General features: G+C 39.7%; 1 protein-coding gene across 2 annotated transcripts in view; it reads left to right on the top strand.

Annotated features, from left to right (window-relative positions):
* The window catches only part of MARCHF1 (membrane associated ring-CH-type finger 1), a 90,479-nt gene that overhangs the window by 47,911 nt on the left and 14,693 nt on the right, over positions 1–27,875 (top strand). For both annotated transcript variants that reach the window (XM_042983668.1, XM_015538442.2), the window contains one exon: positions 25,957–26,104. In XM_042983668.1, coding sequence (XP_042839602.1) covers positions 25,957–26,104 — 148 coding nt within the window. The remainder of the gene's footprint in view (positions 1–25,956; positions 26,105–27,875) is intronic.

Raw genomic sequence — 27,875 nt, forward strand, 5'->3', positions numbered from 1 at the left:
GCCCTAGAGTCAGCCCGTCAGGATTTGGGTCCTTGATAGTGGTCATTGTAGCAAGTTACTTAATTTCTCCATGCCTGTATTTCTTCATGTGCTTAATGAAGATAATAGAAACATGTACCCCCTCATATGGTTGGTAGGAGGTCTGAATGAGATAATACACATAAAGCACTTAGCAGTGTATCTGGAATATGATGAGAGTAAATGTTAACTATTAGTATACGTAAATTTTAAATGAATTTATTTTTTTTATTTTTTTTTTATGTTTATTTATTTTTGAGAGAGAGTCAGAGTGTGAGTGGGGGAGGGACAGAATCCGAAGCAGACTCCAGGCTCTGAGCACAAAGCCCTGTGCGGGGCTTGAACTCATGAACCACGAGATCATGACTTGAGCCGAGTCCGATGCTTAACCAACTGAGCCACCCAGGTGCCCCTAAATGACTTTAATTTCAACTTTTGAGTATTTTTTGTGGTCCCAAAATTTCCACGTTAAAATTATTTTTTGCAATTACAACTGGTTTCTGAAGCTGTTTAAAGCAGTAGAACTCTCCTTTTTAAATGCAATTTTATTTAGAATTCATAACTTTAAATGTGGTCAGAGGAAACTGAGTAAACTGAGACACTGCAGTATGAGTCAGGAGTGACCCAGCTGATTGAACTATGGCATTCATAGGGATAGGACATAGGGATCTCATGTCAGCAAAGCCAAAGTTGCTTTTGGGGTCCACACAGCCTGCCCTAGAACAGTTTAGAGTATTGGAAGATGTGTTCCAAAAGACCAAGTACACAGACTGGGTACATGACTTCAACCCTCAATCTTGATGAGCCAATGGTAATGCTTTAGTTCAAGAATCATGATGTCAAGTGGAAGAAACAGCAGTAAAAAACAGCAACTACTGTCACCAAGAGCACCAAACCGTGTCACTTCAGTGACAGAGGGAAAGGCCCCCTGACCCACAGCTGCTGTGGACACTTGTCCTGTGAGTCCTGGAGTTCCAGTGCCATGCACCTGATGCACCTAAGCCTTCTGGCCCTGAACCTTAAACTGCTCCCCCCACCATTTTCCTTAGACCACAATTCCCTGTGCAACTGGGTGCCTCACCTGGGGAAGATGATCCCACAGCCTAAATAAGTATCTCTTCCTTAAGGTGCCTCAACTAAGAGGGGCTGGCTGACATGATCCTCGGTCTTTCTACCTCAGCCACACAGCTCTTGAGGAAGGCCTGTGACCCAAGGCCTGATCATCACAAAGGTATTTCCTAACACCTTTAATGGGCTGATTCAAGTCAAAAGGCACCAAGCATAGGGATTATTCTGTAAGAAAAATAATCCCTTCACCTTTTCTCAGGGCCCGTATCTTCTGTCTTCCCATTGAGTATCTCTTCATCCAAATTTCTGAATCAGACAGTGATCAAGTCCCTTTGAGGAAGTAGCAGAAATTAAGCTCCAAGTTTACCCATTGAGTTTAGTTCAGAGACACCCCAAAGTCATGACAAATTAAGAAGGCCTGCTCTTCATTGGTCAGCATTTACCTCCTTCATAAAGCATTTAGATTTTTGTGGAAATTGGAGGGTGTCAGGGCTTGAAACTTGTAACATACAACCCAAGTGATATTTAAACACTTCCACAGGGCACCTGGGTGGCTCAGTCAGTTAAGCAGCTGACTTTGGCTCAGGTCATGATCTCACGGTCCGTGAGAGTTCGAGCCCCGCGTCGGACTCTGCTGACAGCTCAGAGCCTGGAGCCTGTTTCAGATTCTGTGTCTCCCTCTCTCTGACCCTCCCCTGTTCATGCTCTGTCTCTCCCTGTCTCAAAAATAAATAAAACGTTAAAAATTTTTAAAAAATAAATAAATAAACACTTCCAGTGGGGAGGGAAAGGATGAGTTTTTCAGTATTCTTCAGGAAGCTGCTCTAGCATTGGCATCAGAACTTGACAAAGAAATCTCAATTGGTTAAGTTGCATATTTATGTTTCAAGCTCCCATCAATTTAGAAAAAATGAAAGAGTAGATTTTTGGAAATCCCTTAGAAGTCAAGTAGCTAATAAAAAACATTCAGTGAAATGCTTGAAAAAGAAAGTTGAGCAAGTATTTCAGAAACTTAAAAGGGCAAAAAAAGGAGTAAAACAGTTTTTATAAAGGCTTAATAAAAGAAGGCTAGAATTGGATTAAGAAAATTCCCTTATGCTTAAAATAAAGAAGAAGGCAGAGAAAATTATCAAAGAAATAATGCAAGGTTGCTTCTGCAACACGAAGGGTATGATTATCCAGCACAAATGAACAAAGACTTAGCTAAAGGTATGCTACTGTAAAAAATCAGAATACAAAGTATAAATAAAAAATGGTAAATTCTGGAAGCCTCCAAGGAGCTTCTGGTGAATCCCATTGTAATCAGTATTATGGTGGTCTTCTCAACAACACATGCTTAAGAGACGATGCAGTAAGAATTTGAATATTCTAAAGAAATATTCATCCACAACTTTAGTAATCAACAGGTACACCTATAAAACATAATAGAATAAAGATGTTCAGGCACTGCAAGGATTCTAAAACTTATATCCCATGCCCTCTTAGGGAACTTTTCAAGGAAATGCTAGAGCAAAATAAGGAACTGGATACAGGAAAAACCTTAGGATTGGAGAAGCACAGGAAGCAACAAAGCAGGGGAGCAAAGGAGCTTCCAGGACAGAGGTTGTGCACTAACCATTTCTATGCCATTTGAAAGCAATCACCGCAGGGAAGGATGCAGAAGAGGAGAGTAGAAGGGGAAAAAAGAAAAAATAGAAAATAGAAAAAGAGACCATGACAGTGACCAGCTTAGAATGTAGAATAAAACAGAAGCCTCAAGGTTAGAGGTCCCTGGAAAAAAATCAGTTTGATAGGATATCTGATTTGCTTAACAAATAAAATTAAAGGGCTTTGGATAGATGCAATGAAGGATATAAAAAATAAGGTAGGTACATCCTTAGCAAATAAAAAGGAATTATCTTTAAAAAGCAAAGAACTTTATTGATAACGTGAATTATTTCTCTAGAGAAGCAATTCTCAGGCTTTCTGGCCTCAAGACTTCTCTTACACTCTTGCAGATTATTGAAGACAGCAAAGAGCTTTAGTTTATGAGGGTTATATCTATCAATGTTTACCATATTAGAAACTGAAACTGAGAAATGGTCGCACATATACTTACTAAATCATTTTAAATTAACCGGAAACATTTACATGTTAAGTCTATTTCTGTGAAAAATTGTATTTTCCAAAACAAAAACTATTCAATGAGAAGAGTTCAGTTGGTTTTCATTTTGCAGATCTCTTTCATGTCTGGCCTAACAGAAAACAACTGACATCTCATCTGTGCTTCTGCGTTCAGTCTGTTGTGATACATCACGTACCTCCTGGAACATCTTACCATTCACAAATCTTTAAGAATTAGCAAATAGTTTTGACACCTGCTCCCTTAAAAGGGCCCCCAGATGACACTGAAAAAAAAACAGTCCTCTAGAGTAATACTTGACTTCTTAATGAATACTCTTTTATATAGTTATAATATAATTTCTTATACTGATTTAACCAAAATAGCCATTCAGTTACCCTGGGAGTCTGGATGTGAGTGAGGAAGACTCTGGTTAGCATTAAATCATCAACAACAATAATAACAGATCAAGGGGCTCCTGGGTGGCTCAGTTAAGTGTCTGACTTTGGCTCAGGTCATTATCTTGCAGTCTGTGAGTTTAAGCCCCGGGTCAGGCTCTGTGTTGACAGCTCATAGCCTGGAGCCTGCTACAGATTCTGTGTCTCCCTCTCTCTCTGCCCCTCCTCACTCACACTCTGTCTCTGTCTCTCAAAAATGAATAAATGTTAAAAAAAAACTTCTTTAAATAAAAAAAATAATAATGGATCAAAAGATGATGTGTAGTATCAGTGAGTTGTTAATAGCAGTAGAAGTAATTTATATTAAATGCTAGAGGTAAATATCAGAAGCATCACCTCCCATATTTCAAGTGATTGCTTCTAGATGATGGTAAAGAAGGGTGCAGAAGGGTAGAGCAGGAGACTGTTATAAAATGAAATTCTATGCAGCCTTTAAAATGAGTTTTTCCTATAAATTTATGGAAATAATTATCAAAATATGAATCAAGTTTTGATGATTCAGTGGACCTCAGGTGGAGCTTCAGATTTTACATTCCTAACAAGCTCCCAGGTGATACCAATGCAGAGCCATGCTTTCTGTAGCATCGACTTAAATAAGGAGAAAATAGTCCTAACTCAGAATTTTAAATCATTCTGATGGTATCAGAAAGAAAACCTCAGGTACGAGATTGTGCTTTATATCTCTCCCATAGTTGCCGAACTCTGAAAGATGGCCTTGGAACTTTCATGAGGGAACAGTATCTAACAAAAATTTAAAAGGAAAAAGTGAGAAAATTGGTGAAATCCTAATAAAGTCTAGAGTTCAGTTAAAATTAATGAAGCTAATGTTGGTTTCTTTGACAAATGTTATCATGGTAATATAAGATGTGAACATTAGGGGAAACCATAAATTTCTAGTTATTCCAAAATTAAAAGTTTAGTTTAAAATGTTAAATAAAAGAGTAAATAGCAAAAGAGGTAAAAGCCGAAATACTCTGTTTAGACCAGTGAGAAAAGTAAAAAGAGGGGGACCCAGAATCCTTCCTATTTTTCATTCCCCTTTGACCTCTGGTAGCTCCTGAAACTGAAAAACCTTTGGCCTCTACATAAGATTGGAAACCAGCAGACCTAACATTCTTTTTTATTTTTATTTATTTTTTTGAGAGAGAGTGTGAGTGGGAAGAGGGGCAGAGAGAGGGGGACAGAGGATCTGAAGTGGGCTCTGCGCTGACAGCAGTGAGCCTGATGTGGGGCTTGAACTCACAAACTGTGAGATCATGACCTGAGACGAAGTCAGACGCTCAACCAACTAAACAATCCAGGTGCCCCTACCATTTTATTTTACAAGGAAAAAAAACACGAGACCCAAAGATTATTAACCGTCTTACTCAAAATTACACATTTGTGTAAAACAAGGACCAGAATGGAAGACTTCCTTCTGTGTCATCCTTGTTGCTTTTCAACAACTATGGGTTTTATTTAGATATATCTAATTTTCTTCTCTAAAACAGGGGGATTTTCTTCAATGTGACCACAAGATAGACTCACATATGTCACCCAAATAGCTCCCAGGTGAGACTGACTTATGTGTGGTCACAATAGGTAAACCAAAGATCAAATGGGTCACTTATTATGAGAACTGAAGTCACTGGAGAAAGATGAGTTCTGTCTTCTTGGATAAATTCCTGTTTTCCTGTGGTCCAATGAGTGTTTGCATGGAAAGTGTATAAATTAGCTTGTCAATTGATAAGGTTAAAGGACTTGGCTAAGAAGGCAAGTAATAGCTTGGTATTTGCTTGAATTCTTGATATTCTTATCTTTTTTAATGTTTATTTATTTTGAGAGAGTTTGTGAGTGGGAGAGGGGCAGAGGGTGAGAGAGAGGATCCCAAGCAGGCTCCGCGATGTCAGCACAGAGCCGGACTCAGGGCTCCATCTCACGACGTGAGATTATGACCTGAGCCGAAATCAAGGGTCAGAGGTTTAACCAACTCAGCCACCCAGGTGCCCTGACATTCTTATCTTGATTGAGAAAGCCTGATGTTTAGGATTAAATCAGAAGCTGTCCATGACTACTTCTTTGGCACACTTCCCAAATAATGTGCCCATTTTTCTAGCTGGTATCTAGTCACTGAGCCATTGTTGATGCTATGCCTGTAGTGTTGTCACTTCTAAATATGCTCATAAAAAGCAAAGTGTCCATTCATCCTTTGCCATCCTTTTAATTATTCATAGGTTTGGAGTGTTGGGCTTTACCTCCAAGAGATATAGAGCCTCATGAGTAACACAGGCCTTTAATGCAGGTGATGGGTTTATCTATTAGGCTGCCTATTAGCCTGGAGAAAAAAATAAATGCAACTTGGAACAAAGCCTTTCTTTGTTCTTAGCCTTCATATTCAGTGGTGTACTTCCCTAGGTTACCTTGGCCTTGCATTGTTTGGAGCTGTCTCTACCCATTTATACTATCCAAGCTTTCGTGGGTGCTTGGGCTAGTGCTTCTCAACTTTGTTATTACAGAGGCAGTTCCTCTGCTCCTAATATGTGTCTCTCAGGTCCCGCTTCCCTTCCATGATCTTTAAAGCTAGGCAGCACAAAAGGGAAGGTCAGCCCAGCCACGCAGTATGTCTCTTTCACTCAGCCCATCTCTAGCACTATCACATGAATCACAGCATGAGACTGTGCTGAAAACGAAATCCTACTGCACGTTAAGCCAACGAAAAGCATAGTTCTGCTTACCTTAGAAAAAATCATTTATGAAAGGAAAATCCAAACTCCCCATTCAAAATTGCTTTATGGTGATTTTTTTTAGAAGCAGAGTATCGAAATTGTGTACTTAGAACAGTGCCACAAAGCGGTGCTTGCTGGGGGAAGGAAACAAGCTTTTTCAATAAGTAGGTTTTTGAAACAGGCTTTGTCTTAGAGGCTTGATGATTTACAGATAAATCTCTCCTCAGTCCTGCCAAGATAATTGGACTAAGGGCATACATGTTAACAGGTTTTGTTTTCTATTCAACTAATAAGTAGCTTTGTTGTTAATCCTTATTGTGTTCATTACTTAAGAACATGCAATATGGCAGGTGATACTCCTCCTAGAGAGGCTTTGTGGGAGACTGCTAGGGAATCAGGGCAAGATACATTCCTCTTAGTAGAATGGACTTTCAGAGAATATGCAGGAATTCCTGGGCTCCTGTTAGCATGCAGCGGGGTCTAGGGGGGAGGGGAGCAGACTCTTAAATAAAACCCTTGCATTTGCTGCTTTTTTGCCTGCTTTCCTGACTGAATGTCTTGTCCACTTGGATGTTTCATCTGTTTCCTAACAAGGTTCATGATAAAAAGTGAGAACTAGTATTTCATAGGTCAGGTAACACTGCCTTACCGTGAGATTAGTTTTCTTTTAACATAATTTGGTAGATAGTTTGCAATCTTGAAATACCAGAAGGTCCTGCATTGCCATGGATTTCTTGATGCAACTAACCCATGTTGTCAAGGCAACCCACTTCATGTTTTCTCCCCTCTAGAAAACCATTTCCATGTTGCAAACCTTAAATCACAATCATCTCTTAGAATACACAGGGTCAAACATCCCCTGTATGCACAAAGCTATTACTTTTTTTTTTATAAGATATCGTGTCATTACAGTAGAATAATTTGACTTGAGGGATAATATGTGTATTAAAGCATTGAAGTTAAAATAATTCTGTAGCATTTATGTCCTATCTCCCCATTTCCAGGAGATGTGAGGCTGTTTCCTACAAGCAGTTACATTTTTGAAGCTCTAGTAACAATGTTGACATATTTTGACTAATTTCTATGTAAATTGATTGCAATCAACAGCTTTTTCATGGTTTGTGAAATTAAATCACTTAAAAGACGAAGTACTTTCTGGAATTACTATCACCCACCTGTTGTATATTTTCTCCTTTTTTAAGAGACAAAGACAAGTTTTGAGAGTTCTTCCATGTTATTGATATGACTCCACTATTCTCTGAGAACCTGGGTTAGCATCATGCTGGAACTCAGAGACTGACATCAGGCGGAAAGTGTTCCCTCAGATATCTGGGCTGTTTGAGTGGTTGGTTTAAAAGAAAATCCCAATTGGGGTGCCTGGGTGGCTCATTTGGTTACGCATCCGACTTTGGCTCAGGTCAGAATCTCACGGTTTGTGAGTCACAGCCCTGCATCCAGCTCTGTGCTGACAGCTCGGAGCCTGGAACCTGCTTCGAATTCAGTGTCTCCCTCTCTCTCTGCCTGCTCCCCCCTACCTGCCCCCCACTCCCTGCTCGTTCTCTGTCTCTCAAAATGAATAAACATTTTTTAAAAATCCCAATGAAAGGATAGTAGGAATCATTTTACCCCTTTTCCTAGTTCACTATTAACAAAAAAATTGGGTTAGGTTAAGATTCTTTCTGAGGTTTGAAAATTTGAAGACTTTATTTTTAACCTACTCTTGGCAATACAACTCACAGGCTACATTTAACTTACGTAGTGATCAGAAGTAATTCTTAGTGACTCATCCAGTACTGTTGGTCTGGCTTTCTAGTTAGTCTTTCAAATATTTATAAGACTTCCTGCCCCTTACATTTTTGTTCAAAAGTTGATTGCATAAAAGGTAGCCATGTTTCATTTCATGATTCCCAAAGGTTTGAGAACACAAGTATGTGGCTTTAAATGAAGTTTCTATGTGGGTCTTAATGGCTCAGAGCATTTTCACGTTGCACGTTTATTAGATAAAACCTACTTTGGCACCTTTCAGCTGCCATTCTTATTTCAACAAGCTAAAGAATTTTATCCATATAAAATAGTACAAATTATCATATCCACTATTGAGGAACTGGCATTATTTTCTTTCCATTATTGTGATTTGACAGGTCAGGCATTCAAACGTCAGTCAGTCTGCAAAGCCTTTTAGGTTACTTAGCTCAGCCCTCTCCTGTTATATCCTTCAAAAATTATTAGCACTCCATCACAATGCACAAAGGATTTGAGCCTACTTACAGAAATGCATGCCAAAAAGTGAAGCCAATTGTTAAGGAGGTTGTAGGAAAAAGAAGCGAGTGAAATAAAATCCTAAGACAAACATAAGGAAGATGCATACCACGGGTCCTGTGTGCTAGTTAGACAGGAAGAATAATTTGCTTCCAAATGGATTAGCATCCAAAACAAAGAAGGAAGTGTGGTAAATTAAACAATTTATACAAATATAAATATTTTATACAAATGTAAATATTTTAGCAAATACATAGATTATCAGATCACTGAGGTCCTAGGGAAATTTTCCTCTTGTGCTGCCATTAAGTAAATTTGGTAAAGGTGTATATCATTTACAGTAATTATACTCTAAGATGCATTGTGTTAATGACCATAATAATCAGCCAGCATTTCCTGGTTGCTTACTGGTGTTAGGCACTGTGCTGCATGCTTTGTTGTGTACCCAGCCTCATTTAACTCCCCCAAGAAACATGAAATAGGTATTCTTATCATAATGTCACAAGGGAAAAAACTCAGGCTTAGAGAAGTTAAATAAACTGTCTAAGGTGTCTGTTTTTACTCAATGGAGCTGGGATTCAGTCTTAAATCAATGTTATGCCTAAGTCAGGTTTTAAGCACTATTCTACGCTGACTCTATAGGTCAAAGTAGGGAGTGATCATATCTGCCTGCAAAGTTAGAAAATGCTTCCCAGGTAGAGAGGGAGTTGAAATTGGTTATGAGTGGTAACTAGATGTCTCCCAGTGAGACGTAAACATTTGAAGACATTCTATGCGAGAAAACAGTGCATTTAAATTCACACAGGATGAGTAGTTCACAAATTGAAAATAGCTGGCTTTGCCAGAAAGAAGGATGACCATAGGCAAGTTTCTCAACCTCCCATCCTCATCTACAATGGAAGTAATAATAGGATGCCCATCATTGAGAGGTTTTGAAAATTAATAATGTAAGGCTATTAATATTATTGTTAAGACAGATAATAGATGAAGTTAAACAGAAGCAAGTACCAGATTATATCCAATGCTTCGCTAAAGAAGGACATGGGAAGGACAGTAAGGGTATTAAATAATGAATTGATATATTTGGACTTTTGAAAGGTTGCTTTGCAGCAATGTGTGGAGAATGAATTGCCCATGTAGTTGAGCCAGGCACAACATGCAAGCTAGAAAACAATATGGACTTAATTAAAGCAGTAGCTGAGGGGACAGAGAGGAAGGAACTTAATAGGGTTTAGTTACTGAACGACTGCCAGAGCTGAAGATGAGAAATGAGGTGTAGGAAATAACCCGTGATGGTTCTCAGCTTTCTGCCTCCACTGATTAGGTGAAGGTTTTAATCATTAACTAAGGAAGAATATACATGCAGATGAACAAATCTGGGGAAATAATATAAGAAGTACAGTCAGAACACATGAGTTTGAGATGCTTGTGAGCCGGCGAAGTAAAGGAGGTGAGTCTGAGAGAGGTTGAATCTGGACTCGGAGGGAAATGTGGGTGGAAGTCATCAGGATATCTGTGGTCGTGGAAGCCCCAGACTCAGATGAATCAGTGAGGAGTGAGCTATGATGAGAATGTGGAGGAAGATGGAGCCCTGGGACCCAGATGTAGGGCCAAGTGGAAAAGAGAAACCAGCAGACATGCTCAACAGCACCAGCCAGAAAGGGGCAAGAGACCAGTGAAGAGTGACACTCTTGAAACCTAAGGCTTAAAAGAAATTGGAAGACTCAGCAGTGCTGTGTCGAGTGCTACAGACAAGACTTTGAGTAAACGTAAAATTAGGAGGTCCTCAGTAATTTTTAGCAGGAACCATTTCAGGGGGGCCACATTTGTGACAGCTGGATTTCAGAGGGTTGAAGAATCTACAGAAAGTAAGAAAGGGCTGACATTCAGAGAAAGGTAGAATATGCATGCTAAAATGTTACCTGTGAAGCAGTAAGTAAATGGCTTTTGGTGGAGCAGAGAACCAGGGACTGTGTTGTTGTTGTTGTTGTTGTTGTTGTTGTTGTTGTTGTTGTTTAACTGGAGATAGATGTATAAGGTTCTTAAATATTAAAAAAACAAAAATAAGCAACCAAGAGGAAAAAAATATGGGGAAAAGCAAATGGTCAGTACACACACACACACACACACACACACAGCAATCTAAACTATTAACATTTCAACAACAATCTAGTATCAATTTTATCCTGTTAAATTGGCATTTCAAACATGCTCAGAGTGGAATAATTTTCCCAGAGAGCAAATTTGACACATACCAGAAGTCTTAAATATGTAATATGATGTCTCCATTAAGTTTTATTTCTAAAGATTTACATTAATGAAGTAATCATGGGTGTGCACAGTATTTTGCTACATGAATTCTTGGCACAGTATTAGCTATAACAGTGAACAAACAAATGTAAAACCTAAAACAATAATACTTCCAGGAGAAAACATACAAGAAAATCTGTATGACTTTAGGATAGGCAAAAAATAACCAAAATAACGAAAATTTCTATTAGTGAGACACTAATAGAGACTTCAGTTGCTATTTGATACCATATATGCAGCCATTAAAAATGAAATACAATGACATTCGTGATATATCGTTACCTTTTAAAAACTGTTTTTACTGAGGGGCACCTGGGTGGCTCAGTCGGTTAAGCGGCCGACTTTAGCTCAGGTCATGATCTCGCCGTCCGTGAGTTCAAGCCCCGCATCGGGCTCTGTGGAGCCTGCTTCCGATTCTGTGTCTCCCTCTTTCTCGCCCCTCTCCCATTCGTACTCTGTCTCTCTCTGCCTTTCAAAAAAAAAAAAAATGAATAAATGCTAAAAACTGTTTTTACTGAAGTGTGTTAGCATAATGTCTCCCTTTTATTTAAAAATAGAACTCTTACTCAGCATTGTACTTAAGGTTCTAGCCCCTCCCTATACGTGCAAATGTTCTGGAACACTGTAAAAGGGAGTGTCTGTACCTGCTATGCAGATAGGAGAAAAGTACTGTGGCCCAGAAAGTGGCACTCCTTTTTGGTAGCCAATGGGGGGATCAGTGCATGGAGACAAAATCCTGTCCTCCTGGGCTCCAGTGATAGAATGAATGATAGGCCAGAGCACAAGTGCAGACAGAGTCTTTTAAGTTCAGGATGGATGGTTTTTGTGAGGTGACTCAGACTCTGCAGTCTCTTGAACCATGTGTCCCGAAGTAGTCCTATGTTAGACCCATTCTCCAAGTTCTCCCCTGCTAGAGTGGCTTGTAGATGAGACCTATTGTCAAGGGTCATGGAAAGTGACTAATTTAGACTGCAGAGGGATGTTTTGTCCTCTTAGATAAGAGGAGAGGAAGTAGGAAGGGTGTGATGCAGTTATAAATGAGGATTTAGTCTAAAGACAGGAAGTTGAGAATTTATGCATGAGGGTATCAATGTTCTCCAAAGTAGAAGTTATATTTAATAAGACCCACTGTCAAGACATCACTTCTTTCCCTCTCCTGGAGGGAAAAACTAGTAGCAGAAACTACTAGTTAATCACTCTCTGTCTCCACTTTATCTTCCATACAGTTATAAGAATGACCTTTTAAAAACCCTGGTATCCTTAAACTCTAAAAGCCTTTCTATCTTAGTCCTTGGAGATTGCCTAAACTTGGCCCACACCTCAAATCCATGGCCTGGGACCATCCACATCTTGTACCTGCTTTCCGGAAGTGCCTGCAGCCTACTTTCTGTTTCTACATACTCTGTCCATATAGACTGTCCCACTTCTGTTCATATAAATCTGATCTCCAAGATGAGTCACTTTGTGGATTTTGTCCCCAAATTCACTTACCTCACCATTTGGTGAGCTCAGTAGCAGGAGAGCAATCCCACCATGAAGCCCAGGGGCTTCTGCCTTCTGTCAGCTACCCCACAACACTCTCAACCCCTCCATCTTCTCCTTTCCTCAGGATAGACAAACTTTCTCCACTGTCTCGCTCAAAGAGATCAGCCCACATCCGTGTTCCTTGTGGTCTTGATTTTCACTCCAACTAATCATACAGAAATTTATTTTGAACAAATTCTGAGAAGGAAATCTGGGAAGGACATCTACTTTTCCCCACACATAAATGTCTGTCAATCTCAGGCCCCATTTTCCCTGTCTTTGGGTTGATACTCAAGGCTCTTCACCATCCGGTCCTGCCCACTCTTCCCACCTCACCTCTTGCCTTTTAACCTCTTGCTCACGCTCTGAGTCTTTGCAGTTTCCTCAAGCAAATCTGCATCCCGCAGAACTGTGTAAATTTTCACATAATTCACCTTATCCTCGTTCTCCTTCTTATCATGCTCAGCTCAAGCATTGAAAGCATTTTATGATCTTTAATAGAAAGGGGATGTTTAAATGGGAATATTAAACATTCCTACTCCATTTTCAATGTGGATAACTGAACTTCACCTCTTGGTTTTTATAAGAACAAATTATTAGAGTAATATTAGATTGGCTTACCATTGGCTTACCATATTCCTGTCCCTTTGCAGGGATTCAGTAGCACTAGAGAAATGGACAACTGAATCTGCTGAAAAATGATGCTTATCAGAATTTTAATGACTGGGAATTAAGGACATGGAGAAGGAAGCAGGCCAACCCATTTTTATTAGATTTCCAAAGAGATGGGGCGGGGGGAGAGGAGATAAACTATTAAATAAGAACTTTTAAATAAGAATTCCTCTCGTATTCACTTGTGAGTCTTAAAAGCTAGGAAGAAAAATGGAATCTATTCTAGAATGTGAACAAGTATCACTTGTGTCTCAACAAATTCCACACAAAGAGCAACCAGATATGAGGGATACATTGCTTGAAACAGACTTCTCAGCAAGGGCACCTGGAGGTCCAGAACAAGTTGTTTTCGGTGTCCTCTAAAAGGACATAAAATTTTTGGCCACCCAGAAACTTTCCTTGGTTCAAAGCAACTTCTTAAATGGAAGAACACAAGAGTTGAGTGTGGTAGGACGGGACACGGTTGCATTTCCTATACTGCAAAATGCAGGAATGCAGTTGAACATTCCCCTGCAAACAAGAAGGAGCTACCAGTAGGCTGAGAATCGGCATTTGAGATTTGGAATTCATTCTGAGTACCGCAAATGAGGAAACTGGCCAGTTGTGGTTGTTTTCCAAACATGTCACGTCCCCGAACCATAAGTTTCATTTCCAGCCTGTAGAGATTATATGTACCTCCCACCCTTCCCTGGTCCAGTGCTTCCTTATTTTGTAAGAAGCGGATATGTTACTATTAAATCAATTAAAGGGAAAGGCAGCTTAAAGCAAAGGCCCTCAATCTGCAAAGTGTCTCAGACCTCTCTGAGAATTCAGTGAAACGATATGGATCTCTCCCCAGAAAAAGTAAATGTAACGTTTTACATACAATTTACAAAATTAATATACCCCTAGAAATCCCAAGGAACTTGGCTCTTTAATGAAAAGGCTTCAGTTTTAGGACAACACTCTTAGCAAAGGCTCAGTCTCTAAAATGCAAAACAAGCTTAAAAGTAATATATTGAGTCAGCTAATTATGCTGGATGTCAAAACGCTGCTAAAACTGATTTTTATTTGGTTATCTTTGTGTTATTATATCTAAAATGTGAATCAATAGTTAGAGTAAAGGTCATTGGCTGCCATTTAAGCTGGAGTAGAAGAGATATTTATTTTTCAAATTTATTTCAAATTTTTATATGAGAGTAAAAACACCAGCTACAATGATAAAAACATTATATACAGTGTTCAGATGTGACACTACTATTAAAGCAGGCTAGAAATAGGATGAAGAAACTTTTTTTGACTCCTAAAAATAAGTATTGACAATGAGCTGTCAGTAGAATTGACACTTTGTACTATAGAGACGCCACAGAGAAAACTCGCTTTTTTCTTTGCTGCCACCCGAAGGAATATTTTGGAAAGATAACTATATACATTCACACATACGTACAACAAGACAGTTGAGAGAAAGAAGCATTTATGAAATCAAAGTCTGATGGGCAAATACAGTTCCCTGTTCTAATACACAAAGCCCCACAATTATGATGCTAATGTAAACTCTAAGAAAGCAGGAATTTAGGTTGTGTTCTCTTGCACCTAGAAAATATCTGACACATTGTGATGCTTCAGTAATTAGCTCCTGAATGAAAAAATCCACTACTCCATAGAGTTTTAAGAAATCTACATATAACCTACTGTATTGCTCTGGGCAAATCAGTTCAGTTCTCTGGACCTCCGTTTTTCCATGTAGAAAGGGAGGGGTTAAATTTGGGTCTTTTAAAATTGGGTCTTCTAATATTCCCAGTCTCTATGATTCTGCTTAGTACATAGGTACTTTCTTCTAAACCTAAATGGTCATTTTAGGTACAAAGAGCCAGCAAGCAATGGCCTATGAAGACCCACATGCACATGGACGAAAGGAGATACTTACAAATGAAATAAACATGAGGAATATATATTTCTGAGGCATGTTTATTTCTTCTGGGGAAGAACATCATAGAGGGCAGTGGCAATTCCAGGAGTCCTATGCAAGGTCTTAAATCTGTAGAGAAGAAGGAATATGCCATTTTATGGAATGTGATCCAGTTATTCTCTCTGTTTTCTTTATGAAGTCACATCCCATAATGAAATATCCCCACGGACACAGCACCGTAGATTTTCTGACAGCTCAGCATGACTGAAGTGGTAATACACTGATCTCTCTTCCAGAATGTATGATATGGCATTTTTCACCATGAACTCAAGAAAAGACAGACAACCAAGTATTGGTTGAATATTTTAAAATAAATTTTATTTAAGTGCATCTCTTAAGTCTCTAAGTAATTTGTGTTCTTACATGACAATACTAATCAGCCCAGATTAGGGTGAAATTTTTTTTGGCAGGTGGCGGGGGGGGGGGGGAGGGGGGCGAGGGGGGGTTGAGGGGGTTGGTAGGGAGGTAGAAATGCTTTCATTCTTGTGGAAAAATATTATAAATTACATTTTCTCCCTAAAATATTTCCCTAAATTTTTATTTCCTCAGAAAAGTAATCCTCAAATTTTAGCATACATAAAAATCAGTCGGGAATGTTTATTGAGAATGCAGATTTCTAGATCCTCATACAGATCTGGGACAGAGCCTCAGAATTTACCATTTTAACTATTACCATGTCAATTCTGATGCGGATCTGCCAGAGTACCTCCTAGCACATCTCCCCTCTAGACAGACCTAGCTGTCCAGTTCTTTCTTTTTTTCCCCTCTCATCTTCATTTGTGACATCATTGCACCCTCTAGTGGATGATTGTACTCAGTAATTTTTTTTTCTTATACTTAAAAACACCTTGCTCAAATCTAAGGAAATCTCATTGCTTATGAATTTCTTGAATGGAAACAATGGGAGCTCGGGAGAGCGTTTATAAGAAAACATGTTTACTAAGCATCAAATTCATATTTATGTATATATATTTAGTATGAAATATACACACATTTTACAAAAAGAGAGAATTTTAATCCTGGTAAGTTTGACTGAATTTAAGATAGCTAATAGGCTTTTACAATTTTTTAAGTTCTTATTTATTTATTTTGAGAAAGAGAGAGAGAGAGAGTGAGTGGAGGAGGGGCATAGAGAGGGAGAGAGAGATTCCTAAGCAGGCTCCTGTGCTGTCAGTACAGAGCCCCATACAGGGCTCAGTCCCAGAAACCGTGAGATAGAAACCAAGAGTCGGTCGGACTCTTAACCAGCTGAGCCACCCAGGTGCCCCCATATATTTTTGTAACTTTGTATCTACTGACCACAAATTTTTAGACTATTTATACCTGTATTGTTGATATTCTCACATAGCAGTTTCCATAAACGCCTTCCAGCGCATCAGTACAATAACTTGGGTCTTCCAGATTGCTCCTTCTGAGAATCTTTTAGTACCTAGTGGTCCTTGAGACCCCTTGAGTCACACCTAAGATCCACAGGTCTTTTCAGAATGTATTATATGTTTTTTACCCCATGGCTTCTATCTCTGAAAAACCTTGTTTATTGAGGCTAAAACCTCAAGGATCACAAATTCTTTTGGACCAAGCAGGTAATATAAATGAGTAAAGTAAGCAGGGTGTAAACCAGAGAGTGGTGGGGACTAAGGAGAACTGAGTTTATTACATTTCAAGGAATTCAAAAATTAATATTTGTGAACCCACGATGGGCCTAAGAACTATATGGAACTTGGTTTTACAAACCAGTTAAGGACCCCTGGTTTACTTGAGGGTTAATTAAATGCTAACTATTATGGATGTTCCCATGTATAATTCTAACAAATACCCTATATAAGACATAGTAGATCATCCCAATTTTACCAGTGAGGTAACTGGAGCTTGAGGAGGTGGGTTACTTGCCCGACATCAGAGTCAACATCAGGGAGTTGAGACTTCCTGCCTGGGACTCTAGTCCAGGTTGGCCTGACCCCAGAGTCTGTGTTCTCATTCACTTCATTCCAAAGCATCTCTGAGCATGTGGCTTCTTGCCTGTTTGGCCTGACTGTCACTTTATGCTTCTCACCACCTGCCCCCCATGCGGCCCCTAATTCTCCCTGTTTCCCACCCCCCACTCCCCCGGCCTGGCTCTTTCCAACATCTTCTGTGTTCTCTTAGCCTCTGATTCTACTAGTGTCTTTGCATTTCGACCATTTCTTATAGGGTAATTGACACCTTTCTCTGCATCAGCATGATTCTTAGTAACTTATTACTCACATCGTAAGCTAATGTGATAAGCATATTGATACAATTTTTTTCTTACTATTGCATAAATAAGTGCACCTTTTCCTAGAGCTTTAAAATGGTATTTCAGTGATGCTTAGATTTTTGTTATAAGTTAGATTTGCCCTGATATAACATCTCTACGTTTCTACTCAACTGGGCTGTTTCTGAGCACTACTGTAAATACTGTAAAGTAATATGAACTCTTCTCTAAAGTACTATAGAGCAGTTGGCTCAAAAAATTTGTTTTTGAAAAGTAAGTATTAAGAGTAATTGTGTATAAAATTCAAGTTAATTACTTTTGGAGGAGAATGAGCTATTTCTTTCACTTATCCATTCTCAGGTAACTTCTTGGGTTGTGCAATCACTAAGAAAGAATGGCAGCCCTGGGGCGGGTTTCTGGATGTTTCCTATCAGGCTGGCTTTCATGTTCTCCATTCCTCAAGAAAGACATCATTATAATCCACACACCCACGTTAATGCTTTTTTATTTGGGATGTTTGAGTCTCTTCAACCTTTTATAAAAACTGTCACCCAAAATAGTATTTCTTTGGGAAGTCTTAACATAACATTTTGAATTGAATTTCCAAACAAAAAAGAATGAAAATGTACGGGCGCATATATTGCAACCTGTGATATATTTTTTCCAATCCTAACAGAAAAGAAGCTCTCATCGTGCAGCCTTTTATATGATTCTACCTAGTTTATGTAGAGTAAATTACCCACTTGCCCTTCTTTGTACAAGTAGTTAACAAAAACAGACTGTATTTCCCTGCTATGAGACTCAGTATTCAGAAAAAAAATCTATTTGAACTTGGAAAATAGATGGAGATGGGTGGCTTTGGCTGCCTTAATTGTGTATGAACAAACCCCAGCTCATCCTTCCTTCATCCTTCGGTGATCAGCTATCAACAAGAAGCATCACTCTAGAAGATAAAGACAATTGAAGTTTAATTGGATACAGTGCTGCAAGTTCCAAGCTAGGGTAGCCACTAACTTTATTGAATTCTTTTTAAGTACATGGAACTGCTCTGCACTTATGTGCGTTAACTGACTTCAACTTGACCCTGTAAAGTAGGTACTATTCTTATCACGATTGATAGGTAAGGAAATGGAAAGACAGAAAATTGAAATAACTCACCCACGATCACACAGCATTTAGTGGTAGAGTCAGGATTTGAACCCAGAGCCCTCATTTTTAACAAGTACACCTTGAATCGAAGACACAGAGTACATTGTGAAATTGCACAGCTCATTCCTCAGTGTTGGATTCAGCCAGGCCTGGGTATGCATATTGGGAACTAGCTCCCCAGGGGATTCTGTTACACAGCCAAGTCTGAAAACTACTTCTAATTATAAAAGATTCCCAGAACTGAACAATTTTTTTCTTACTTCCCTCCATGTTCAGGTAGTGCCCATTAGTAACTCTAAATACCGAAGGAGACCGACCGAGCAGTAGCAGGATGTAGCCGTTGATTCCAGGTTCCCAAGTGTTCCTCCTCTTTGTGGGAAAATGTATAAACCGTGTCTCAGTAAGACTGGCCAATTACTTGCAGCATTATTTTTACATAAGCTGGGTATCTATGACTGTTTTCCCCAACTTTAAATCACCACATGCTCAAATGACCCCCAGATGGTAGCTGTTCATGCTGTATATTTCGAGTGGAGATTTTGAAGGTTCATCTGGACACACGGCCCATACCTCACTATTCGCGCTCGCAATTTTTTTGGATATAGATCCTAACCCTTCTTGCAGTGCAAGACCATCTCCTTCTGTCCTGTTGTCAAGAGAAACAAAGGAGCTGCATTCAGTCAAAAGTATAGAATGCCCCTCACATTGGACCTTGCATGAAAGATGTTAAATAATTAGTATCAGTGGACCAAAAGTGGAAGAGAGAACTGGGCGACGAGTGGGGAGGCTGATTTCAGATTATAGTAGTCGCACAGAGAATTTCTGGATATAACATTTGAGATCTGGGCTCCCACTAAGAAAGCCAGGAGATCTATGTACACAGTTTGAATCATGTACCAGCTTGAATCATGTACACTTTCTGACTTGTGTCAGATAATAAGCACCTTAACTAATCAGTGAGCTTAACTACCCACCCTCCACATCTCAACCTGGCTTTCTTGTGTCCTACCTTTCATCAGGTTTGTGGTAAATATCACTAAAAGCCTGAAGAAGTGGTTCAGTCAGTTAAGAGTCTGACTCTTGATTTTGGCTCAGGTCATGATATCATGGTTTGTGGGATTGAGCCCCATGTCGGGCTCTACAATGACAGTGTAGAGCCTGCTTGGGATTCTCTCTCCCTCTCCCTCTCTCTCTCTTTCTCTTTGACTCTTTCTCTCTCAAAAATAAATAAGTAAACATTTAAAAAATAAATAAATAAAAGCCTGAAGAGGTCACAGTTTTCCTCCAGGTTCTCCAATCCATTTTTAAGAGAGAAATTATTTACCAAGGCATGTCTGTGAATTTGGGAATTAATTAAGTTCTCAAGAGTTAGGCCTCATAGATGTAAAGAGTCTTTTGTTTGGTTCTCTCCCACAGTATTTGAATTATAACTAATGAAATTAGATTTTAATATGTTTTCGTGTACCTAAACACTAATTTGAAAATTAAAATAAAAAGCAAAATGGTTTGTTTAGTGACTAATGAGCTAATGACAAATGATTTTATTTTATTTCAAACAGATTCACTGTGATTTTTTTCATTCAACCTGAAATACTTATATCACAGACAAGTAACCAACCTGGTTTGTTGATTTTCCTTCCCTGAACTACTAATCAGTTTATGACAGGGAGTGACAAGTGCTACTTCTAGTATAGGCATCATTGAGGTCACCATACAGCTCTGCCAAGTGTCATTAGACAGGTGGTGCTCAAAGTCTACCTTGCATCAGAATCACCTGAGAGCTAGTTAAAACATGGTTGTAGGGCCCCACCTCCAGAGCTTCTGATTCAATAAGTCTGGTGTTAGGCACAAAATATTGCATTTCTAATGTTAAAACTCAATTCAGGCATATTAAAATTTGTAAGAGTTTATGTGAACAAAACTCAGTTTGAATCCGGCAGTACAAAACCAGAAGTGTTAGGGGCTCTTTACCCACAGGATCCAGCGGAGAGACTATACAGAGAAAGGGCGGGAGGGAAGAACGGAAATAATTTGATTGGCTGTAGCTCAAAGCCTAGTTGACTGTGATTGGTTTATCCTTAGGTTTCCATTTCGGAATCTTCAGGCATTTATAGGCTTAGATTTTGGTTTGCTTAGGTAGGCTGTGTTGGCATTAAAGCCATCTCAGCCCCACGGCCTCCATGTTTAGTTGAACACTAAACAAGAACCAAGTTGATGCTGCTTCTGGGGAACACTCTTTAAGAACCACTGCCCCAGGGGCGCCTGGGTGGCTGGGTTGATTAAGCACGCCATTCTTGATTTAGGCTCAGGTCATGATCTCACAGTTGGGTTAGAGCCCTGCATCAGGCTCTGCTCTGAGTTGACAGTGAAGAGCTTGCTTGGGATTCTCTCCCTCTCTCTGCCTCTTCTCCACTTGCACTCTCTCTCTTCTCAAAATAAATAATAAACATTAAAAAAAAGAAAAGAAAAGAAAAAAAAGAAAAGAAAAGAACCACTGCCCCAGGAAACAGATTCATAAATACAGAGAAGAGGGAAAAGGGTCTCCAGGGAGAAGGTAGGGGATGGGCAAATAGGTGAAGGGGAGTGGAATATACAGGCTTTTAGTTATGGAATGACTAAGTCACAGGAATAAAAAGTACAGCATAGGGCATATAGTCAAGGGCGTCATAATTGTGTCGTATGGGGACAGATGGTAGCTACACTTGTGGTACCATATGGACTTGTTAATCACTACGTTGCACACTTGGAACTAACCTAACATTGTGGGTCAACTATTCTTCAATGTAAAAAAAAAAAAGAAAAAGAAAAGAAAGAAGGAACCACAGCCCCATACCAGTGGACCCTCTAGAAACTTCACCAATATTATAAGCCTCAGAACTTTTACTTACTATCCTCTGGCACAATATATCTTACTAAAGCATATAGATAATGTAGTAAACTTTAGACGCCCCGGATATTATTTTTACTCACATGAAGTAAAACTCTACTATGTAAGTCGGTTCGGAAAATTTTAAGTGCTCTGACAGGGAGTGACAGTTAAGTGTGGTTTTGCATTTATGCTGGGTTGTTGAAATATCCAGAAAGAGCTTGCTCAGCTGGCTGGCTGGGAGCTCCTGGATCTGGCTCTACCAGTGGGCTGGAAGGCACTGTTCTCGGTACTAGAACAGTTTGGGCCTGGCGCCACCTGGTGGTAGTTATTTGCTCCATCATTCTGTAGCTTTGCTGATAATCCAGTTTCAATGGCTGTTAAGAAAATTAGAAAATGTAGTGGAAACTATGTCAAGGAAGAAAAAGAAATGGATTTAGTAAAGCATTCCTTAGCCCGTGTATTTTGATAGTGTGCAAATAAGCGTCCTCTATTCTTCTCTGATACAAAGATTTACAAAAGCATTCTTATTGGATGGTACTTTTTAATTTACATGTTAGGACAGAATAAGAATACAAGTGACTTAAACTAGAAAACCTTCACAGTTTGATTCAGCCAGCACAAATGGAACATTTCACAGAAACAATGTGAGTATAAATGCATCAATTTATACTCCAATTCAGAAGTCCTCAGAAAAAAATCTAGTTGTATGATTCAAAGTGAATAACAGAGTTCTGCTCAATTCTTTCCATTGTTGAGGGCTTTCCATAAGGAACCAAAGGCCAAGAGCAATAAAGCAGGTACCAAAGACCTAGAGATCCAAAGACAGCAAGGTCCAAGACCACCCACGTAGGAGGTGCTAAGATTTTGCCACACTGGTTTTGCCAACATTAGCTAATCCCTCATTTTGGAAGTGTAAAAGAGGACTGAGCGACTGATGGGGGGTGGACAGGGGGATTGGCGGTGCAAAGAGTCATAGACAGCTGGACGGTGTGCTGTGGTGTATCACTGTCCCTCAAGGAAGGGAAAGGGAGCTGCTGACTTATTTCCACCAGCTTCCTTGAGTCTCCTTGGAGAGACATGTGTCGTCTTAAAACTGAGGGATTTGTAGATGGATATGTGACTCAGGCCTGAATAATCTAGAGAGGAATGGCAGTGACCCTGCTGTCCCTGCTGGTAGTAAGACAAAGGTGAGGTTGTTCCCCTGGCAGAGAGCTGTGTGTCATCAATGACGGGCCAGACGTTAGTATTTTCTGTGTGCCTTTGGGCAAGGCCAATGCAGAGACGTCTCAGAAGTGGTGCATGAGAATTTGCATCCCAAACACCCAGGTGATGCTGACACCACACTGCTGCTGAGCAGGGGCCACACTGACGGAGGGGGGGGGCACTCTCCTCTCTGATATCCCCCTTCAGAGAGGTCCCAGTGGTACACATCGGACTGGGGTCTGATGGGCATTAGCACACATTATTTTGTACAAGTGGATGGGGGGGGGTGGTGAAAATGCTGTGTGCATTCCTACAGATCATCGCTTTCCTGTAACAGAATATTTTGTGAACTGATATTCAATTTCAGCATCCCAAATATTAAGTTAGAGCCCTTTCATGATAGCTTTGGTTTTGTTTTTTTTTTTAATGTTTATTTTTGAGAGAGACAGATCATGTGCAGGGAGGGCGGGGGGGGGGGGTGGACAGAGGATCCGAAGGGGGCTCTGCACTGACAGCAGGGAGTCCCATGCGGAGTTTGAACTCACAAACTGTGAGATCATGACCTGGGCCAAAGTTGGCCACTCAACCCACTGAGCCACCCAGGTGCCCCTCATGACAGCTTTGTTAAAAGATTTCTATCCTTGCCTTTCAATCCATTCCTCATTGTAAAGCCTTACAAAATGTATTCAAACTTTATATATAAACCTGAAAACACAAGAATACGGTGAACATTTTACAAAATACACTGATTTCTGTTAATGCTCAGTGCTGAATATTGTGTGCAATAATGTAATTATTAGAAAGAGGGCACTGTGGTATTGCATTCACCGATTTACCACTGTGGTATTGCATTGTGATGTCTCATGCATTCCAGAATAGTCCCTGTAAGAATTTATAAAGGGAAGCAGGGAAGTTTGATGGTCCCTTTACACTTCACTTCTCCTTAAAATGCTACTGAGATTAGGAAGTGACAACTTCAGACCTTCTATTGTCTGGAACCAGAAGGAATCTTTACAAATGAGTTGGTCCATCCTTGTCAGCCCCACTCATATTTTTTTTATTTGAGCCTCATTAAATTTGAAGAATGTGTTCTCAGCCACCTCATCAAAATGCTCCTTAGACTTAAGAAGACACAATTCTTAAGGTTCTTTTTTAAGCCAGTTTTACAAGTGACGGTTGATTTGGTAGGGATATTTTGTTACTGAACATGTTTTCATCCGCTTGGAACATTTAGGAAATGTGAACGTGTAAAGCTGCCTTTCTGCACCATCCGGCAGTTTTTATTTGGTCATACTGGATATAAAGATAATTCACAACGGTCCTTAAATCACGAAATGCTATTGCCAAATGATAATATTCTGTTTTACAATGAGACAGGTTATTCAGATTAACGTGACAATAAATCAATGACAAAACAGATTTTTAAACATCAGTCTTTCACAGAGATAGTATGAAGTTTAGATAAAAGCCAAGATACACATATGAAAACCTTCTCAGTTCAGTGTCGATTAATTACACGTAGAGCCTAGACTGAAGCATCTGGTTCTCCCATAGGCGCATTACCAAGATTTCTCCATTATTTGTTTGATATAATATATAAAATACAGTTTAATCAAAAAAGAAAGTACAAGATGAAGTGTGATTTTTTCATTGGTTCTAACAGACCCTTTATAAGGAAAACTGCGTGATGACTAGCCAGTGGGGGAGGAATGGATGGTGTTTGGAAATATAACATTTATTTCTCTAAAGTGTTTACAAAGCTTTCTGGCGCATCATGACCAGATGTTAAGTATTGTGCTTTCTTACAAATGAAATTATAGGATCTTAATCGTCAGAATGGAAGGCACGTTAGGAAGTATCAATTTAACTCTTCTATCAGGGGTTGCATTTGACAGCAAGTAGCAGAGTCCTGAGAAACAGTGGCTTAATTAGAGCTTTATTTTCCCTGCATATAAAGTGGGCATCCAGAGAGAAGCTGTTGCTCATCAGGCTGAGTCTCTCCAATTCTCAAGACTTTCCCTGGGGCTTGCAAGAAGCTGTTGGGACTCCTACCATTAATTATGAATTCCAGGTAACAAAGAAGAAAAACTGAAGGAAAGGAAGAAGGGGAAGTTCCTGTGCCAGGAAGACAAGAACTCAATATCCCAGTAGATAGTCATCTCATGTCATTGATGGAAACCAGTCATTGTCCACCTCTGTCAGGGAAGGTTGGAAGGTAGCTTTTAGCTGGCCACAATGCCAACGCTCACAGAATTAGTCTGTTAATAAAGGAAGAAAAGAAGAAGGTTCCTCTCCCCATACCTCTCTGTTACAGTCTCTGCCACAATCTATATCTTACAGAGATGAAGCGATTGGCTCAGAGAGGTTAAGCAACTTTACCTCTGTCTCAAAGCTGGTGGCAGAGTCAGGACTTACGGAGCATGAACATATGCCCTCTTGTTTTCAACTGAGGACGTGGGGATGGGTGGGAAAGGAATGGGGGTCTTCTGAAGTTCTAAAGAGTTTGCTTTAGCAAGAGCATAATAAGAATGGGGAAAAGAAATCACGGATTCTTCAAAGTTTGGCACATCGATGTGACAAAAATCACAGCGATTTGATTTCCCTTTAGAAATGGTGCAGTGAAAAATAAAGGCACAATTCCTAACAAAAATGAAGTCATACTGTAACCGTCAAGGCATTAAAATTTTGAGTCTGTTTCTCCGAAGTAAATAATGGACATGTTTCCTCATACAAACCTGAACTTACTACAGTAAAAATTGTGGTCCTCTTCCTCCCCCAAGAGGGATCAGCCCTCAGCTTCCTGAGGAGTGTGCCTAAGGGCCAGTGATTTTGACGGTAGTGGTAGCAGAAAATCAAGGTTGTGCTTGAAGGGCCTTCCTCGGATTCTCTCCCATTGCCCAGATGATAAAATGTGTTCTCTCGGAAAAGGGCTGTGAACAGATGTTGGCTTTCACAGATACCATTCAGCCGTTCAAGTACCTGTTAATGTACATACGTTCAAGAATGCAACACTATATCCGGTTATGTGTTAATCCGAGAAGAGATTACTTATTACTACTTATAATCTAGTACCACAAAGGAGGGAGATATGCAGAAACCTGAAGGAAATCTTTTCCAAAAATTGTACAGCTGTAAAACTATCCCATCTGTGTTATAGACAAGAAAACTACAGGCCAGCAAAACAGAAATTACTTGATTTAATTTGTTTAGGAAAATATTTGTTTTCATTTTAATATATATTTAAGTTATATATAACTCCAGGGGTTATGATCTCGTATCTTTCCCAACACAAAGACTTATTTGAATGTTGTCGTGTCATCTGAAATTGCAGATATCTTATGTTTCTCCTCCATTCATGGTCAATGTCTGGCATATAAATGGGGGGCCAAGTTTCCTAGTCAGAAATTCAGTATTGTAAGTGATTCATTTACAATTGCAGTGGGAGAAACTACAGATGACCACCAGCGAAAGGAGGAAAATATTCTGCTCTGTCACATTCCACGTAATCGCGATCACCTGTGTGGTTTGGTCTTTGTATGTATTAATAGATCGGACAGCGGAAGAAATCAAGCAAGGCAATGATAATGGTAAGAGCATGTCTCTTTTCTTTTTTCCTCCTATTGGTTTCTCTGATGACATCAGAGGTACGTAGGGAAGCTATTTCCCCTGTTAGGTCTTCATGTGTGATAAGCTAGCAAAAACCAGTACTGGCAATTAAGTCATCTCCAGTTATGTTATAAATACTCTGATTGAATGCCTAGGGTCCCACGCTGAGGTACGAAATTTATCAAGTCCATATAAACATTGGTAAAGAGAAATATATAGATGTCATACATCACTTCAGGCTTTTCAGGAACTGATTAAGAATCGTGTTCTGCCTAGGGAGCCTGGGTGGCTCAGTTGGTTAAGTGTCTGACTTCAGCTCAGGTCATGAACTCATTCATGGCTTGTGAGTTCAAGCCCCACATCAGACTCTGTGCTGACAGCTCAGATCCTGGAGTCTGCTTCAGATTCTGTGTCTCCCTCTCTCTCTGCCCCACCCCTGCTTGCACTCTCTCTCTCAAAAAATGAATAAACATTAAAAAAAAATTTTTTTTAAATCATGTTCTGCCTGATGTGAAAAAGCAAACAGTTGTGAAAGTGGAAGTTTTTTCATTTAGTTTAATTCACTATAGTCATTGCTTCTTTTAAAACATGAATAAGACGATACTCTACTAGAGAAATATGTTATGCCTTATTAATTAGTACCATATAATTTGATAGGAGTAGATTAACACTATGGTTTGAAATTTTAGCCATACTGAGTTTAATTGTGAAGGATGGTGTCAAGCCTACAAAGAAAGCTGTTTCAAAAATCATTAAGGCAGATTCTAGGATCTGAAAAAGATAGGTCATTTAAAGCAGAATAAAAAATAGACTGTTTATTTTCACTTCTGAATGTACTCAGCTCCATTTCTCATCAGGCTCTACCAGCTTCCACATATGGCATAAATCATAGCTGGTAAAACAATGAGAAATATTCCCAGAAGCACCCCCACCATCAACCCTTGAAAAAAACAAACACACAATATTAAGCCACTGGTGAATTTAAAAAGAGAAATTGTTCAGATGATAACACTGTAAGCTTGTAGTATTCTCAAAAATGCCTATTGCTTCCCTCAAAGAAAGAAACTGAAAGAAATAAAAAGGTGACAGGAAGTTAGGGAGAGGAAGTGAGGGAAAGAAAGAAGAAGGAAAAGAATATTAAAAGGAAAAGTTCTGTTATTTCTGCCTTTCTTTGGGTTCGTAACAGCAGGAGCAATGTGCCATTCTCACGCTTGCCCGCTCGGTGGCAGCAGGGAGCACCAGCGCGCGCTCTGGGCGCTGGAGAAGCGGCTGGGGAGGAAGGGACTGTGAGGACCCGCCTGCTGCGCGGCGATGTGGTGGCTAGGAAAACGGGTCGGTGCAAGTTGTGTTTGTGTTTCAGTTCCATATGACAGTGATATTTACAGTGTGTACCAGACTAGACTGTTTACAACTACATTATGCATTCGTCCTGAGATACTGGATTTTTAAAAAATGTCTGTTACATCCCTGGAATAAGTTTCCTGAGGATAGGACTTTTTTTTTTTTTTTTTTTTTTTTTTTTTTTTAACCCACGCCCCCTATACTTACAGGGACGGGCCCAAGCTAAGTAACAGAAAGTGTGCCATACACAGCAGTCATGTACGTATAGAAGAACAACGAGGCACCCCACCACCACCCTCACCTTCGCACACCCCGGTATAAGATCTTCAGACTCAAGTGTTTTCCTAGCGATCAAGGGCAGCCCTAACAGCCAGGGATAAGTAGTTGTAGATGTCTGATTTAGAGTTCAGT

The sequence above is a fragment of the Panthera tigris genome, chromosome B1 (assembly GCF_018350195.1).
Source record: "Panthera tigris isolate Pti1 chromosome B1, P.tigris_Pti1_mat1.1, whole genome shotgun sequence".
In the NCBI taxonomy this organism is placed as follows: Eukaryota; Metazoa; Chordata; class Mammalia; order Carnivora; family Felidae; genus Panthera; species Panthera tigris.